Raw genomic sequence first — 17,663 nt, forward strand, 5'->3', positions numbered from 1 at the left:
ACAATAATGATACTGATCTAATTCCTAAAGTACATCCTTACTCAGACAGTATGTCAGTGTGTGGGAATGATATAGAACAATGGGAAAAGTAACATGTTTCTGGCTTCCACCACTTACTAGCTGTGTGTCCTTGGGCAAGTTTCTTAACCTCTCTGAGCCCTGGTTTCCTTATCTGAAAAATAAGAATGATACTATCCAATTGTTTGGGGGGGGGGGGCTTAAATGAGTGTTGTATATAACACTCCTGATATAGAATGTCAGTACTAACATAATGGACCACCATAAATAATTGCTAATACTACTATTATGATTTCCTTTTTGTTTCCCAGGAAATTTGTGAGAATCCTCGATTTATCATTGGTGGAGCCAACCGAACTGACATCTGTCAAGGAGATCTAGGTAGGAAAGTACCCTTGGGTCATATCCAGCCAAACAATTAAGGGGTGATTAACAGGTGATTAAAATCTGGTTTTGCTTTTAATGAATGTTAAGGAAGAGGGTTTGTTTTTTTTTTTAACACTACTTTGTGCTCATTAATCTATGTGCTGTGATGGCTCTGTTTCATGTCTGTTCCTCCCCTCATCTCTCATGAGTTCACAGGGGATATACCTCAGTCCACAGCATCCTCCTGACAGTCTCAAGGACACTCGTCCACCCCAATCAGCAAGATAAAAGCCCTGCTTTTACTATACCCACTTCCTGAAGAGAGAGCTCTGAAACTGCATACCAAGGATGTCCCTTGAACATATACTGAATCCATAGGCACACAAAAAGTGCACTTGTAACTCAAACTCCTGTTTAAATAGCCCCAGAGTAGCTCCATATTAATGGAGTCTTTCAACAAGCATGACATTTGCCATGTGATGAGCACCCAGTTTTCTGTCCGAGTGGTCAGCTTGCCTTTTCTACCAGACCTTCCTCTCTCAGGAAGTGCTGTCTTTGGCGTGGACTGCAGGAAAGCTCTACACTTGATCTTAGCCAAAAGGCCAAGAAGTGACTGGACTACAGGAAGCTCTGTGAAGCAGAGTTGGAGAGAACATTAATAGACATAATTTAAAACTTGAGAGAAAGGCGTACTAGAGTCCAAATGAAAGGAATTTGGCCCCAGAAAGAGAGGCTGAGGAGGTTTTCAATATTGAGGTGCCTGCACCCTAGGGGAAGGCTGCCTGCAGAGCCATGGGAGAGCTAATAACCTGGACTTTCTAACAGATACTGTTTAAAGGAGAGGCTTGCTTCTTCAGGGGGGACCAGGTGGGGAGGAGGGCTGCTGGGAGCTCTCGGTCTCCCCTTTACAGTCTCAAGGAAGATGTCACATCCACACAGCAAAACAAAGACTTTGTACAACTTAACCCACTCCTTAGAAGGCAATTCTATGGCTGTCAGTGTGCCAGGCATGCCCCTTGGGCATTCTCTGTCTGTCTGTCTGTCTGTCTCTCTCTCTCTCACACACACACAGAGCAAAATGACTACATTCAGTACTCTGCCAGAAACAAAATACAGGGAGTAAGAAAATATCTCCTTTTCATTCCATGGCCAGCAATGTCTCAGTGCCTCCATAAAGTGGCTGCAGGGAAGCTGCTTTGCTGGCTTTCCTTCCAGTACAAGTGGACTTGGCCATGGCTCCCAGATGCTCAGTCTCCACTGAGGTTGCACTCACATTGCGAAAGTCCAGGCAGTGCGGCTTTCATACAGGTGTTAGGAAGGATGACCCAGTTTTGACCTACGGCTCTGTGTTCACTGAGGTCCAAAAAGGAAGTGAGCTTATATTACAGATACAGCAATTGCCTACAGCCTTCTGGAAAACCAGTCAGAAGAGAGTAATTCGCCCTGATCGAATTGTCAAGGGATGGCCAACAAACTCCTCTGGGTCAACCTCCAGAAGGTCAGATCTGGAAGTGGGACAGTGAACACAAAGTGAACTCATTCTTCAGAGAAGAAGAGTCCATTGGGATTGAGCCATTTTCTTCCCCGGAGGTGACCTATACCGTGTACTTTCCCGCAGGAGACTGCTGGTTTCTCGCGGCCATCGCTTGCCTGACCCTGAATGAGCGCTTGCTTTTCCGAGTCATACCCCACGATCAGAGTTTCACTGAAAACTATGCGGGGATCTTCCACTTCCAGGTGAGGTCACCAGAGCGTGGTTAAGAGGGCCAGCTGCTTTCCAGAAACCCACCTTTCCAGGAACATTTACCTCAGATACCAGATGCGTGTGGAGGTTTTCCGATCCTCGCGACGTGTTTGGCACGCACCGCTTACATATTTTATTATTTGTTTTCTGTAGTATCAAAATTGATTTTTGAGAATTCTTAGGGTTAAACAATCACTAAATGTTTTCACAATTTTGTTTAAAAAAGAAAAAAAAAGAAAAGGAAGAGGGCCAGCTGCTGTCCGCCCACCACTGGTCTCCTGGCCTTGACTTCCCAGCGGCTTCAGGAAAAGATTCCACCCACCCTCCCAGCCTTGGCTGTGGGCAGTGACCCCCTTAAGGCCTCAGGCCTGTGAGGATGCAGTTGTTTATCTCTACCTCCTCAGCAGCCCCCCTCCTGACAACCCCGCCCCCTTCCGCCATGCCCCAGAAAGGCAAGAAGACATCCTGTCTGCTGGCCTGTGGATCTATTTTTGCCTCTCCAGCTGGCTGGCTGCTGTGTTGTTACCTGCAGCCCTTCTCAAGTAGGTCCCTAAGATATTAGCATTGGGGGCCCATAGGACCCTTTAATTTGCAAAGGAAACCCCCTGCATGACTACGGCTCCTTTTCCAGTTTTCCTTTAACAGCAGGTCTATACCGAGTCTATCACTCACCTTTTCCAGGCCGTGGAAGGAAAGTCTGGCCAGTCTGGGGACCAGGCTTCTGGCTTGGCCCAGAAAGAAGTCTTTTGGTTCCAGAATCAATTAAACCGTTAGAAATTTTCTAGCTCGAAATTCTAGATCCAAAATCAGAGAGCCAGATCCTGGTGCTGGCCCCAAACTGAAGTGAGCTCCTCATGTGGGGATCTAGCAGATGCTGGGGTTCTGAGGCCTCAATCTGTTTCCAGCTCCGAAAGCTCCCAATGTCCTGGGACTGACCCAAACCATCAGTTGACGTACCTGCTGATTTTGTACCTCAGGAGTGAAGGCTTGAGAGAAGGTCCTTCTTTTCAGGTTCAGGTTCGTGTCTCGCTGCCCTCTGAACACGGTAAGGCAGCCAGGCCCTCATTTTCATTTCTTTCCTATGCCATCGAGCTGCTAGTTTCCCTCTGATATTTAAAAGGTCTTCTACCTAAATAGGGCCATAAATATAAACACCACATAGATTTTTGCCCTCTTTTCAATAAGGGAAGACAATGTCATTAGAGGGGAAATTAAAGCACATTTGGCAGTGTTCAGTTAAAATCGGTTTGTTCAAAAAAGAACATTCCGAATTGAAGTTATTTGACGATGTTCTTGTTATAGCCAGAGTATATTCGGGGGCACTTTCCTTTTCCACGTCAGTCTTTCCTCTTCAGCAGCCATCTCTACCTTGTCATCAAAAAATCTATAAATCAATACATCACCTGCACCTAGACTAGCAATTCTCAACCCTAGCTGCATATTAGAATCAGCTAAAATACCCACAATATAATACATAAGCTCCACTCCGAGCTTACTGCGCAAGAGAATGAAAATCTCAAGTCCTCAGATATTCACTGAGCACCTACCATCCCTGAGACTGGGCTGGACTGTGTGGAAGACAGAAAGCGGTATGTAGCCCATGTTCCTGCCCCCAAGGAATTCATGGTCTAGTTAGAGAAAGATACACTCCAAACACAAAAGAGTCTGAATAAGGACCAAGTGCAGAGCTGAGGAATTGGGACTGCTTTGGCATCAAAGAGAGTCTGAGGAATGTGAAGAGATACATTTCCCAATGGTAATCTGATGATGTGACTCTGTCCTTGGTGCCTCTGTGCAGTTCTGGCGCTATGGAGACTGGGTGGATGTGGTTATTGATGACTGCCTGCCAACTTACAACAATCAACTCGTTTTCACCAAATCCAACCACCGCAATGAATTCTGGAGTGCTCTGCTGGAGAAGGCTTATGCTAAGTAAGGCAACACTTCAGGATGTGAGGCAGGGCTAAAGGTGTTGGGCTGCAAAAGGCCAGTTGAAGTCTGTCACAAGAGGGGGCGCGTGCGCATGCATATGCGCATGCGCACACCATTCCCCTGGGACCCAAAGTCAGAGAGGGCCAGGACCAGGCATCAATGGATCTAACTAAAAAACTGTATTTAATGGGAGGATGAAGCCATATGTGGGAAATGTTTAGCTTTAGCTTCCCACAGTGAGCACTTTAATTCTGCCTTCCATGGTGGTGTTGCAAGTCTTGGGTCTGAGCATTTAGATCTCTGAAGCTCACATTCCCAGGATTTTGCTTGGCTCAATCACATGATCTCACAGTATGTTAATAAAGCCATGTTATCTCTCAGTTTGGAAGCTCCACTCAAGCTTTTTCTAAGGGCTCTATGGAGCCCTTCCTTGGGATTCAGGGTATGGTGGAAAGAGAAGAGTCAGGAAGTAGGAATGGCTGGGTTCCCGTTCCAGTGCTTCCGGTTCTCTGTGGCCTTGGGTAAGCCTCTTGGCCTCTGGAATGTGAAGCCTTTCTTCACACTGTTTCTCAGATGTGAAGAAAGAGAATTAAAGTATCTATTCCATTAGCATGTAGGGTTGTTGGAGAATTAGATAAGAGAACATCACAGGACCCAAGAGTAAAGTTCTGGTGGCCTGGGTATTGTTTCCTGGAACCCTGTGACCTCAGATTGGTCTTCATTCTCTCTCCAAGGCTCCATGGTTCATATGAGGCCCTGAAAGGTGGGAACACTACAGAGGCCATGGAGGACTTCACAGGAGGGGTGACAGAGTTTTTTGAAATCAAGGATGCTCCCAGAGACATGTACAAGATCATGAAGAAAGCCATCGAAAGAGGATCCCTCATGGGCTGTTCCATTGATGTAAGTCTGGGGTGTGGTGTGCAGGGCAGGGAGCAGTCAACAATCGGGAGGCCATTCATGAGACAAAAAGCAATAGAGGGCTCTCCTCTGGGACATGGTGGATGTTTTGTTTTGGGAAGTAGGAATTGGCTCTCAACTTTGAAAATTTCTCCAGGGAGTTGAAGAGTTCCTGGGGATTTTCTCTAACAGGACTGGGCAAAGATGTTCCAAGCCCTGGACTTTAGGTAGAGATAGGTCTAGAGGCCTGTGTCAGCCCCAGCCTCTGTAGTCAGTGCCGCTCAGCCCCAGCATGCCCCAATTAAGCTGGCCACATATCTGGTTCTGGACCAGAGCCAGCCTGTTCCCTGAGACAGCCTCTCAGACACTGAGCTGTGATCCTTAGGACATGGGCCTTGTGTTGTGATTTGGGAGAAGGTCGGCCTGCAGGCACACTCTCAGTGCAAGAGAGGGTGTGACCTGACGCTGGGGCGAAGCTTAAGGAGACCTGCAGAGTGGCCAGGCCCTGGGGGCTGCTCAGGGTATAAGAATCTTGCTGGCGCTTTCCATTGCTGAGGAAGGAGCCCAAGCTCAATTCCTGAATTTCCTTCCTTTCCCAGTACTCCAAATGGGTCCAAAAGCTTGGGAAGATTAGCTAGCATTAAACACCTGTGGATGAACATTTTCTTTCTATATCACTTTTCTCCACCTTGTCTCCATTCACACTGTTTCTCTCTCCTCTTTTCCTCTGTCTGTCCCCTCCCTACTGTCTCCTCTTTCTATCACCCTCCCTTGTTTGACCTCTCTCTCTCTCCCTCTCCTGGACTGTCCCCGGCCCTCCCCGTCGGGCCTCAGGATGGCACAAACATGACCTATGGAACCTCCCCTTCTGGGCTGAAAATGGGGGAGTTGATTGCACGGATGGTGAGGAATATGGATAACTCGCTGCTCAGGGACTCAGACCTCATCCCCAGAGGCTCAGATGACAGACCGACCCGGGTGTGTACGCCTCCAATTGCCAGGAATGACCATCCCTCCCCACCTGCATGACCCAGGCTTGTTGATGTTAGATTCCCCTCAGCAGCCAGTGCCTTACACACAGACCTCCACATGGGCCTTCCAGGGGTCTGGAGTGAAATAACTTGCCTGCTCCAATGCGCCTGAAGAATGGGGGGACAGGATTGGGAGGGACTCTCTGTGGGGGTCCCTTCATACCCTGTGGTCCAGGCAGTTTCTCTGATAACAAATTAACAAGTAGAAATACAAGAGACTTTGTTGATTTTTAAATATTTCTCCTCTTCTAATTCATGTATTCACTCAACATGGATTTATTGAGCTCCTATGAGGTGCCAGACACTCTTGTAGTAAAGAAATAAAAATACTTTTTGTTCACTAAAAGAGTCTCTTCCCTCATGGAGTTTATCTTCTAGTACTTTCAGAAGTAATGCATGCTCACCAAAGAATATTGAGCCTTATAGAAAAGCACGGCGGAAAAATTAACTCATGTTTTCTCCCATCTAAAGGTTGTAACTCTAAGCATGTACTAAATGTCCTTCTAGGATAGTTCTTTGCATATAGTTAATCTACATTTTTCTTTTTAAAATGTATCACACTGTATGTACCTCTTTGCATTATGCTTTTTTCAGTTAGCTTTATGTTCTTAATGTGCCAATATGAACTATACCATTAATGTGTCTCCGAAAACATTTTTTAATGTTTATTTTTGAAAGAGAGAGAAAGAGCACGTGTGCACTGGAGTGTGAATGGGGAGGGGCAGAGAAAAAGGGGGAAACAGAGGATCCAAAAAGGGCTTTGCTCTGACAGCAGCAAGCCCAATGTGGGGCTCAAACTCACAAACTGTGAGATCATGATCTGGGCTAAAGTCAGATCCTCATCTGACTAAGCCACCCAGGTGCCCCCTAAAACATTTTTCTTAGTGGCTGCACAGTATGTCAACATACAAATAAGTTATAATTTATTTACTCAATACCATATTATTGGAAAATTAGATAGTTTTCTCTCTCTTGTGTTGGCTATTATTTTTAAATGCTATCTTGAACATCCTAATAGATACATCTTTGTGTGTCGTGATAATTTCTTCAGGACAGATCGCCAGTGGAGGAACTGCTAGGTGTGCATTAAGTAATGCCAAAAGAGTTGTTTCAAGTGGTTTCCGCGGTCTAGACTTGAAGGACGCATGGGTCTGCTGCCCCATCCCGTTCTATTGAGCATAGTCTGGATCATATAAGGATTGAGATGTGCAAGAGGCCATGATGCCAAAAGCCTTGGCTCCACCCGCATGCCTGAAGTCGAAAAGGCTCACGGATTGCACAGCCTAGCATGGCTCCAGGAAACTCTTCTTAAGCTGTTACGTCACCAGGCAAAGGAAAGCCATAGAGTTACAGTCTAGGACTCACTGGGTGTTGGAGATCCTATCCCTCTGCTCAGCATCTACTGGGGCTGAAACTTGGGAATTTCTGCAGATCTAAGAGCTTCCCCGGTACTGGGAGGACAAATCATATTTGAGCAGGACTTGACTCTGGCCTCTTCCAAATTCCTTCCCCTGGCACTGTGACTCTTGATTTCTTGAGTTGTCTGTTCTTGGTGGGTGTGGAGGAGGTACGGTGTATATCCTTATGGGGATATACAGAGAAGGTTAGACCTGTATGTTTCATCTAACCTCTTTTCTCAATTCCTTTCTCTTCCAGGAATTGTCAAGTCTTGGGTGGGCTCAGGAGAAGGGGCCTCCATTTGTCCCTGTTCCTCCTTTGAAAGATCCCAAGAGATCTAGAAAGGAGGGGCAGGGATCTGCTTACCTACATCATCATTGTCCCAGCCTCATACTCTTCTCCGAGGGCCAGAGCAAACCTTTTCAGGGCAACCAGCTTGAGGAAAACCACTTGTCTGGGCTGTGTCTTCTGGACTGTAAAAGAGCCACTGAGGGTCTTCTCAAGGCCAGGAGGTCCACATTCAGAGCACAGAGGAGTCTTTGACCTCACAGAACCTGGAAAATGATCCAATGTGTCCAACCCCTGACAGGCTGTCTGGTTTTTGCTCCACAGACAATTGTTCCGGTTCAGTATGAAACAAGAATGGCTTGCGGGCTAGTCAAAGGCCATGCCTACTCTGTCACTGGGCTGGAGGAGGTGAGGCTGATATGTGGGCCACTTGGGAGCTATTTGGGTCAGCCTCCTGATGTCAGGACTGGGCCCCTTCACCTCTGCAGAGCTTGCCTCCTCTCAGAGGCTCCGCTCGCCATCTGGGCCCAGCGCCTGCCATTAGAGGGGACCATTGGGACTGGTAGAGGTGGATCTTGCCACAAGGTGGTGCTCAGTTCATCTTTGCTTTTAGTGCTAAAAATGGCAGTTTTCCCAACAGTTCCAGGGAACAAATAGAAATCACTTTGGTTTTTATGAAATTGATTTCCTGGGCTCCCGTGGTTCCTTTTCTTTGACAGTTGAACAGATATGATTTTGCTCCCCTTGGCACGTCTGGCTGGAGACAGGAAACTGTCAGGACCAATGCCCACAGTTGGGCAGGCTGTGCCCTGTTCACAGGGATGAGCAGAGACTGGAGGAAGGGGCGTCTTTTTTTTTTTTTTTTTTTTAAGAGACAGAGAAAGACAGCATGAGCAGGGGAGGGGCAGAGAGAGAGGGAGACACAGGATCTGAAGCAGGTTCCAGGCTCTGAGCTGTTAGCACAGAGCCTGACTTGGAGCTCAAACTTGTGGACTGAGAGATCATGACCTTTGCTGAAGTCGGACGCTTAACCGACTGAGCCACCCAGGTGCCCCAAAGGGCACATTTTTCTAATCAGTCCATCTATGTGGCCATTTCTCTGCAGTTCCTCAGCCAGCAGGGTTTTGTTTTGTTTTTTTTTTTCTAATTCAAACACAGACGCCTAATGTGTTAGAGTGGCCCTACAGTATATGCCCTCCCTCCTCCCCCAAAGCTCATAATGGCTGGGAAAACCACTTCTTAGAAGACAGTCAAGCCCTAACCTCTGCAGACTCAGTCCAAAGGATCTGACCATTCACTCTGCCATTCCCCAAGAGACCCTCTGATTAGTCTCCCCCACCAGAACCAGGCAGGACAGCCCCCTGTACAGGATTCTCTCCCCATCCCCACCCCAGCCCTCAGGGCAAGACAGAAAAACCCCTTTCCAGAAAGGCCCAGAGCAAGAGAGTTTTTTCTCTTTGCCCAAGACCCTGTTCAAGGGGGAGAAAGTGAAGCTGGTGCGGCTGCGGAATCCCTGGGGCCAGGTGGAGTGGAACGGCTCCTGGAGTGACAGGTAGGTGAGGGGGACTCTCCTTGAGAAGGGGACACCCAGCCTGGGGCAAGGCTGGGTTCCATATCAAGCCACATGAGTATTACAAATGCGTGGTCTAAAATTACCCTCCAAACCCATGATCCACAGAGGGGAAGAAGGGATGTGGGCTCCAGGGAAAGGCCCACGGAAGAGCCAGGGGAGCTGGGGATCCAGAGACCTCACTGATGGCCACTAGCTGGAAAGTTAAGTTTTTAGAAAACATGGGCTAGGTCCAGGTAGAAGCAAATTGTGAATGCAGGGGTCTGGACTAGACAAGTGATTTCCTTTCTCAGAGTCTCTGTTTCCTTATCTGTAAAATGGGAACAATAACAACATTTACATGGTGGGCTAGAGAGTGTCCACCCAGTGCTAAGATTCCCTGTCCTTCAATGTCCCCATGAAAAAGGTGCCCAGTCCCCCTGAAAGATCTTACCACTTACCACCGAGTGGAATGAACTGGGAGCAAATAAAAAACATGGGGGACATTTACAAAGAAACATTTACAAAGTTTTATAGGCTGATTCCCAGTTGCCTCACTGAGTGGAGAGAAGCCCCTTGAGTGCCTCTTTTATTCCCAAGAGGAGATAACAGGACTCAGTAGCCATGTGTGCCCTTCAGCCCCTGTGCTTACCTTTACCTGGGTCACCAGCATTGCTTGTTCATTCAGCTCTTCATTCGCTGAGCAAGGCTTACTGAGCACCTACTCAACAGCAGGCACAGGCCTAGGCACTGAGAATGTTCTGTGAACAGGCAGCTCCCTGGATGGACTGTGACGATGTGCTGACTCTAGTCCTCTTACTGCCTCATACAGACATTCTCTGGCACTCCTTCACTCATCAGGGAGACAAATCCTTACTTCCTCTGTGCTGAGTGTGTGGCTGGCCCCATGCTACTAGCTAGGGACCTAGAAACAAACAGACAGAGGCCCTGCCCTTGTAGACTCCAGTGGGAAGGGCCAAAAAAAAAAGCCTACTGATAATTAAAATAAATGCTATCATAAAAGTCACAAAGAAGGAGCCCCTCTCCTAGTTTGCATGGGACAGGAAAAATAGAAAAAGGTGGCTTGGCAAGAGTGGCATTTGAGCTAGGCTCTCTGCTCTGGGAAGGCCCTCAGTGTCCCATCAGTTGTCCATTCTAATGGCTCAGGTCACCCACAGGGACTGTCACTGTATAGTCCAGCCTCATCATTTGGTATCCAGCCCTAACTCACATCCTGCCAATGCCTCCATTACAGGGACTGCTGACAAGTGGGGCCCATCTCTGGGTCACTCAAGGAAACCACACTCCCGGCACAGTGTCCTCCCTTATTTTTGTTTAATGTTTATTTATTTATTTATTTTTGAGAGAGAGAGAGAGGGAGGGGCAGCAAGAGAAGAAGACAGAGAATCCCAAGCAGGCTCCGCACCATCAGCACAGAGCCCGATGTGAGACTCGAATTCATGCACCCTGAGACCATGACCTGAGCCAAAATTGAGTCGGATGCTTAACCAACTGAGCCATGAACCGCCCCCACCACCACCACCACCACCCATGTCCCTCCTTCTGCTCTCTCAGGAATCTCCATTTCCCCTCTCGCATTCCCTGACCCCAAGCCCTTCCTCAATCCCTTACCTTTCCAAGGACAACCCAGTTTAGTTTTATTCACCTCAGAGTGTCTGAAACACAAATGCGTTTTCTTTCCTCTCTCTTGAAGAGAGGTGTGGGAAATCAACCTGCCTTTATAGACATGAAGCCAGGCTATTTCCTGGGGTGACAGGACAAAGGAAATGTTTACATGCTTGGTCTTTTTCTCAGTAACTGAGACAGTTACTTATTAGATGGCAGGCACTGGTCTAAAAGTTTTGCATGTATTATTTCATTCACTGCTTATCACAGCTACATAAGTAGATGATGCTCATCCCTCTTTTGCAACTGAGAAAACAGAAGCTGAGAGGTTAAGTGCCATGCCCAAGGTTACATAGCCAGTAATGACATTATTAAATGGAATCCAGTTCATCTATTTCCTGAAGTCAACTGTTAACCTTTAAAGTGTGAGGAGAGATACGGGGCACCTGGGTGTCTCAGTCATTTAAGCGGCTGACTTTGACTCAGGTTATGATCTTGCAGTTCTAGAGTTCGAGCTCTGTGTCGGACTCTGTGCCGACAGCTCATAACCTGGAGCCTGCTTCAGATTCTGTGTCCGTCTCTCTCTGCCCCTCCCTTGTTCACACTCTGTCTCTCTCTCTCAAAAATAAATTAAAAAAAAAAAAAAACATTAAAAATTTTAAAGTGTGAGGAGGGATTAAAAAAAAAAATCGACCAGAGAAGGGTCAAGCCCTTACAAACCCATTTAAGGTCTTACTCTTGAGGATGGTGGGAAGCCATTATTGGGTTTTACACTGAGGGCATCAGAGCAGATTTCCATATTGATGCTTCCTGTTTGCTGCAATTTGGAGATGGGCTACTCTTTCAACTTTTTCGTATTTCTCTTGGTACCTCCTGTCCCAACCCACATCAGGCCTCTCCCCTTCTTCCTTCCATAATTCCTCCATTTTCCCTCCAGTTGGAAGGACTGGAGTTTTGTGGACAAAGCTGAGAAGGCCCGTCTGCAGCACCAAGTCACTGAGGATGGAGAGTTCTGGTGAGTCCAGGATCCAGGAGGACCCTGAAGGGTGAGGGATCAGGTGGGGAGCTGAAATCTCAAACCTCAAGCCCTGGAAAGAGGCCATCAGATTGTAGCCCTCAGGAGATCTGGGCCCTGTTCTCTTCCTCCAGCCCAAAGTCCAACAGGATGGGGCTCTGAGAGCAACCAGCCAGGTCACGGTGACAACTGAGCCTGGGATCCGGCCAGCACGATGTGGCTCTAGCCTGGCCTGTGTCCTTGTCATGCACACAGCCCCAGCCACTTGCTCCCTGTCTTCTGGGCCGAGGCAGCTCTGCTTTGCTCACCCAGTGCCACCCTCATCCTCTCATGGATCATTTCTACTCAGACCTTGAGTCTCAGCTTAAAGGAAACTTTTTTGGATCCCTGTGTTTTGCCCAGGACTGGAATTAGTAAGACTCATCATCCTTGAAATTGCTCGCTTAGTTGTCTGTCCTTCCCCAGACTGCTTCTCTTTCCAATGAGCCCACACCTGAGCGGTGTCCGTCTCCAAACTGCTTCTCTTTCTGCTGAGCACAGCACCGGGGCCCAGTGCAGAGGCACACGGTACCATTGGGAGAACTGAATTGCTGCCAAGCTCTCCCATTGACCACACAGGAGTTGGAATTATCACTGGAAGAGATGGTAGTTTGGGGTGGAGACATGAGCACTGGCCCTAATGAGGAAGGGCAGGAGCATCCCTGGGGACATGCCCAAGTTCCTCCGAACTTTGTGATCACACCGCGCTGGTCCCGGAGTCTTACCTCTCCCAGCTTCCAACATGGGTCTCTCTCTTCCAACCTCTCAGGATGTCCTATGATGATTTCATCTACCATTTCACAAAGCTGGAAATCTGCAACCTCACGGCTGATGCCCTGGAGTCCGACAAGCTGCAGACCTGGACGGTGTCCGTGAACGAGGGCCGCTGGGTGAGGGGCTGTTCTGCCGGAGGCTGCCGAAACTTCCCAGGTGGGAGAGGCTCGGGATGGGGGAGGGTCCAAGCGCAACAAGTTCCAGGTGGAATAAAACCATTCGCTGTGTCTGTACTAAGTTCCAGGTGTATCTTATCTTATTAAACCCTCCTCATTTTACCCAGAAGGAAACTGCCATGCTGAGGAGTGGGCGGTGGGGCGCTGCTAACAACTTTTAAGCAAGACGCTGTGTGGGAACAATACTACATTCATAATACTGAGGGTGGGCCTGGAAAACGGGCCTGAGTGGATGGTGTCAGTGTCACAATATAAAACATACAGGAGGGAAAAATCAGCATGTTGTTTGTTTTTTTTGGCGGAGTTGGGAGGTGAGTTCAGCTTGGCACCTGGGAAGTTTGAGGCAGCTGTAGAATACCCAGGTGAAGACGTATCCTAGAGAATTGGATACACAGATTAGAATGGTACTTGGTTGTCTGATTAGAACTTAATATATACTTGTGGAACGTATACAGTTCAGGCATAGTGGGCAGACAGGGACAGTTAAAAAGTGGATAAAACAAGGGCACCTGGGTGGCTCAGTCTGTTAAGTGTCTGACTTTCGATGTTGGCTTAGGTTACAATCTCATGGGTTTGTGAGTTGGAGCCCCACAGTAGGCTCACAGCTGTAAGTTCAGAGCCTGCTTTGGATCCTCTGTCTCCCTCTTTCTCTGCCCCTCCCTGCTCACTTGTGCTCACTCTCTCTCTCTCTCTCTCTCAAAAATAAATAAACACTAAAAAAATTTTTTTAAGTGGATAAGACAGCCTAGGGAGACAGGACAGTGGCCTGGGAGAGAGACCCAAGACCAAATCCTAGGGACCAACAATATTAAAGGGCAGGTGAGGAAAGGGAAGCCATCAGCAGAGAATGAGAATCACGGCTCAGGGAGGAAGGAGAAGCCACACACAGCCAAGCAGCGAGGCTCCATCTGTATAAAGGTGGAGGTTACTCACCTCTCCCTTCAAGTAGTTTGGCAAATGCCTGAATCATTCCTTCTGTATCTATTGAGCACCTAGATGCTGGAGGTAAATAAGTTCCCTCTGCCTTATTTCCCTTCCTGACCTTTCTCTGAGAGGCAGATCTGAATGAACATTTCCTTCCTTGGGGGGCACAGACACTTTCTGGACCAACCCACAGTACCGTCTGAAGCTCCTGGAGGAGGACGATGACCCTGACGACTCAGAGGTGATCTGCAGCTTCCTGGTGGCCCTGATGCAGAAGAACCGGAGGAAGGACCGGAAGCTGGGGGCCAACCTCTTCACCATTGGCTTTGCCATCTATGAGGTGTGCAGTTCCTGACCAGCTTCAGCCCAGGAAACACATTCCTTGGGAGTGGGAAGCCCCCCAGAGCTCCTAGAATCAGGCCCTCATATGTCAGAATCTCTTAGATATTTGTTATGAGTGGAAAAAACCCAGGTTGGAGGAGGTAGAGTGGGGCTGAGCAGGGGGGCCGGAGGGGCGAGGGGGTTGGGGCTGGGGCTGGTCGGATAGGTAGATGAAGAGTCAGATGTCTGCATTCACACTCCACAGTGGCCGGCATTCCCTCCCTGTGAGTGTTTAATCACCATTCAGATCTGAAATCCATGGAATCTGAGCATCTTCTTTTTCTGTTTCTCCTCAAGGTTCCCAAAGAGGTATAGAAGTGGCAGCGGCCAGCAGTTGTGTGCAGCATTACCTGGGGGTCCTGTGTCCATTGGTGGCACATCGGGAAGCTTCCTGGTGGGGTTTGAGGACAAGACTATGATAGGAGAGGGTCTCGCCCCGTCATGCAACTCCAGAGCAGGTGCCTCAGGGTACTGCATGACCCCCACACAATCACCCTCATGAGGACCCCTTTCTCCCTTCCCTCCAGAGACTGTCACATGTATGCTCTCACACATTCATACTCACTTCTTCTCTTACACACATGCATACACTTGATCACATTCATACACATTTGCACTCACAATTACACACTCACACACACAGTCCCGCAGACACATTCTGAGGGCAACTGCCCTCTTTGGGATGGAGGAATTGCCTCCCTCAGACCCCAGCCAAGGCCCCTCCTGCCTCCTTGGGGTCCTTCCCCAGCCTGGAGGTGATTTGGAGCTGACCAGCAGCAGTTCTGGTAAGTGGGGGAATGATAAACTTGACCTTCACTTCTGAAGTGAAAGTGAGAACACAACAAAAAAAGAGGAGGAAATGGGGTAGGGAGCTCCCGGGATGTTGAGCTTCTGAGGACTTAGGAATCGGAAGTAGGTACGTCATGACTGGAAACTGGGTAACCAGGGAGTTGGGGGACTGTGAGCAGGACAGGGCGTCCTTCTGGAGGAGCTCAGGTCCCTCGGGCTCTTCTCTCCCTCAGATGCACGGGAACAAGCAGCACCTGCAGAAGGACTTCTTCCTGTACAACGCCTCCAAGGCCAGGAGCAAGACCTACATCAACATGCGGGAGGTGTCTGAGCGCTTCCGCCTGCCTCCCAGCGAGTACGTCATCGTGCCCTCCACCTATGAGCCCCACCAGGAAGGAGAATTCATCCTCCGGGTCTTCTCGGAAAAGAGGAACCTCTCTGAGTGAGTCAGCCCTGCTTTCCCCACCTGTCCCTGAAAGCCCATGCAGCCCATTCCAGAGATTGGAGCTCTGAGGTAGCTGAACCAGTCTCTTCCAGGAATCCTGGGACATGTTGACCAGGCTGCCCTTCTTCCTCAACTCCCGAGCACTGGTTACATCTCCTTTCATTTAATCAGTCTGTCATCCCACAGATTTCTGTTGAGCACCTAGTGTGTTCCAGGCACTCTTCTTCTTGGGACTAAGGATGGAACAGTGAACTAAACAGAAAGAGATCCCCGCCCTCATGGAGTTTAACATTCTAGCAAGAGACAGCAATGCATAGGGGGAAAATGCACATACATGTGTTCGGGGGAGTTAAGTGATAAGGAGAAAGAAAAGAGGGAACAGGGACAGGAGGCGTTAGGGGTGATGGGACTTGCAGGTGAGGCGGCCAGGGAAGGCCACATCCTGCGTTTTTTTGGTCACCACAGATGAGTTCATAAGCCCAACTACTCTGGACTCTGCTCCTGAAAGAAACACAAGGTCCATGGGTAGGTGGCTGAGTCTGGGCACCTGGGCAAACCCAACAAGAACCCATGTGTGTGCACTTAGCTGCTAGGGATGGTGCCTACGTGGGGCTGGTTTCCGTGGTGGGGTGTTAGTTCCTGAAGTTCCTTTGAAGTCAGCTCCAACTTAATTCTGAGGAGCCATATGACCTGAGTGAACCCTCTCTGTGCTTCCTGCTTGCTCCTGGGGACACTGAGACAACCTCCCTCATGTTTGTGTTTCTCTACAGGGAAGTTGAAAATACAATCTCCGTGGATCGGCCAGTGGTGAGTGGTTTAGTTCTTATGTGTGAGAAAGTCCATAGGGTCACCTTCCCCGATCCCGGCAGGGGATAGAGGGAAGAGTGGGTATCGGTAGAGAGGATGGGAGTCTGAGGCATGCAGGGCAATTCTTCCATGTTAGTGCAGTTTCTGTCTGTCCTGACTAGAAGTAACAGGCATCACGGTGCTGGGCCGTGTGCTCAGTCCAGCACCTAGGAAGTGCAGAAGAGTCCTAGAAGGGAGACGCAGTTTGAACAGCTAGAGGGAGGGGTCAAGGCCATAGGAAGGGACAAAAAGGTCAGCAGATTGGATTATGAGAGCTAGTCTCACATACAGAAAAAAATACACACCAGCTCTGGAGTCAGCGTCAAAACCTAGGTCCTGCATTTGGACAAGTTACACAATCCGTCAGTTTCCACCTGTATAAAATGAGGGTAATAATACGTGCCTTGCAAGTTTAAATCAATGAGATCATGTATGTGAAGTGTCTGGCACAACACAGACCCTTAAATGGTGGTTATTATTCACATGCTTTCTATCTCACAAGGTACTTCTCATGTGCATTACATCACTTGATCCTGCAAGGTTTCTGAGATGTAATAGGGTTGTTATTATCCCTGGTGTTAAGGAAGTAGAGGCTTAGTGGGGTTAAATGTCTCCCGTGGCTCACAGGGCTCATTAAGTGGCAGGGCTGAAACTGACATCCAGATTTTTGGAGCCCAAACTCAAGCTCCCTCCCCAGTCGCCATGCAGAGACCTGTTCCCACGAGTTTGAGTCCCAGAGTGAGAAGCAGAGTTGGTATATGTGGTATCTCCTTGTTAAGGAGTCTTGTGACTCCCTTGGGCTTTTGGGCCCTGGTTTATAAATGGCCCCTTGTGCTCTGTGTGACTTGGGCCAATAAGAGGACAGAAAACACCCACTGCACTCTCAGAATGGTGACACTCAGGGTTCCAATCCTGACCCTGTGTCAGTGCTAGATCTCCAAGTGCCTTCTGAATTATCACAGGACATTGGTCTTCGTATTAAATGCATTTGGTTCTATTCTTCTCTGTTAAACATTAGTAACCAGGGCAGTATAGTGATCAGGAATCTCAAACTCAGGAGCTTATAGGAGCTGGCATGCCACTGAACTGGGTAGGATGGCCACGTGTGGGGGTTTTGATGTCCCTCCACAGGCATGTTTGCCTGGAGTCCTCACCTGACACCCAGCTTCAGTGTTGGAAGGACAACTGGAGTGGTGGTGGCTGTGGCATCTGGAGGGTACAGGCAGCCGCTGCCCTCAGCTCCCCAGATCGTTGCCCACGCAGCCTGCCAGACCTTCTAGTTTTTTTTTTCATTTTAAAGCCCCAAACTTAGATTTCCACATTAAGTCTCTTCCTATGTTGTAACTATTTGCTAAAACAAAACAGGGGCGCCTGGCTGGCTCACGCAGTAGAACGTGGAACTCTTGATGTCAGGGTTGTGAG

The 17,663-nt window shown here is 48.6% G+C and overlaps 1 protein-coding gene across 3 annotated transcripts in view; it reads left to right on the forward strand.

Moving 5' to 3' along the window:
- CAPN3 (calpain 3) overlaps positions 1 to 17,663 on the forward strand; it is a 47,908-nt gene that overhangs the window by 23,083 nt on the left and 7,162 nt on the right. For 2 of the 3 annotated variants that reach the window (XM_039232743.1, XM_039232742.1), the window contains exons 2-14: positions 330 to 399; positions 2,003 to 2,121; positions 3,927 to 4,060; positions 4,795 to 4,963; positions 5,795 to 5,938; positions 8,002 to 8,085; positions 9,144 to 9,229; positions 11,790 to 11,867; positions 12,676 to 12,836; positions 13,951 to 14,120; positions 14,459 to 14,470; positions 15,184 to 15,392; positions 16,166 to 16,202. In XM_039232743.1, coding sequence (XP_039088674.1) covers positions 330 to 399; positions 2,003 to 2,121; positions 3,927 to 4,060; positions 4,795 to 4,963; positions 5,795 to 5,938; positions 8,002 to 8,085; positions 9,144 to 9,229; positions 11,790 to 11,867; positions 12,676 to 12,836; positions 13,951 to 14,120; positions 14,459 to 14,470; positions 15,184 to 15,392; positions 16,166 to 16,202 — 1,473 coding nt within the window. The remainder of the gene's footprint in view (positions 1 to 329; positions 400 to 2,002; positions 2,122 to 3,926; positions 4,061 to 4,794; positions 4,964 to 5,794; positions 5,939 to 8,001; positions 8,086 to 9,143; positions 9,230 to 11,789; positions 11,868 to 12,675; positions 12,837 to 13,950; positions 14,121 to 14,458; positions 14,471 to 15,183; positions 15,393 to 16,165; positions 16,203 to 17,663) is intronic. The other variant, XM_039232744.1, reaches the window with a different exon arrangement.

Source organism: Hyaena hyaena, unplaced genomic scaffold, assembly GCF_003009895.1.
Source record: "Hyaena hyaena isolate Hyena2069 unplaced genomic scaffold, ASM300989v1 scaffold_70, whole genome shotgun sequence".
NCBI lineage: Eukaryota > Metazoa > Chordata > Mammalia > Carnivora > Hyaenidae > Hyaena > Hyaena hyaena.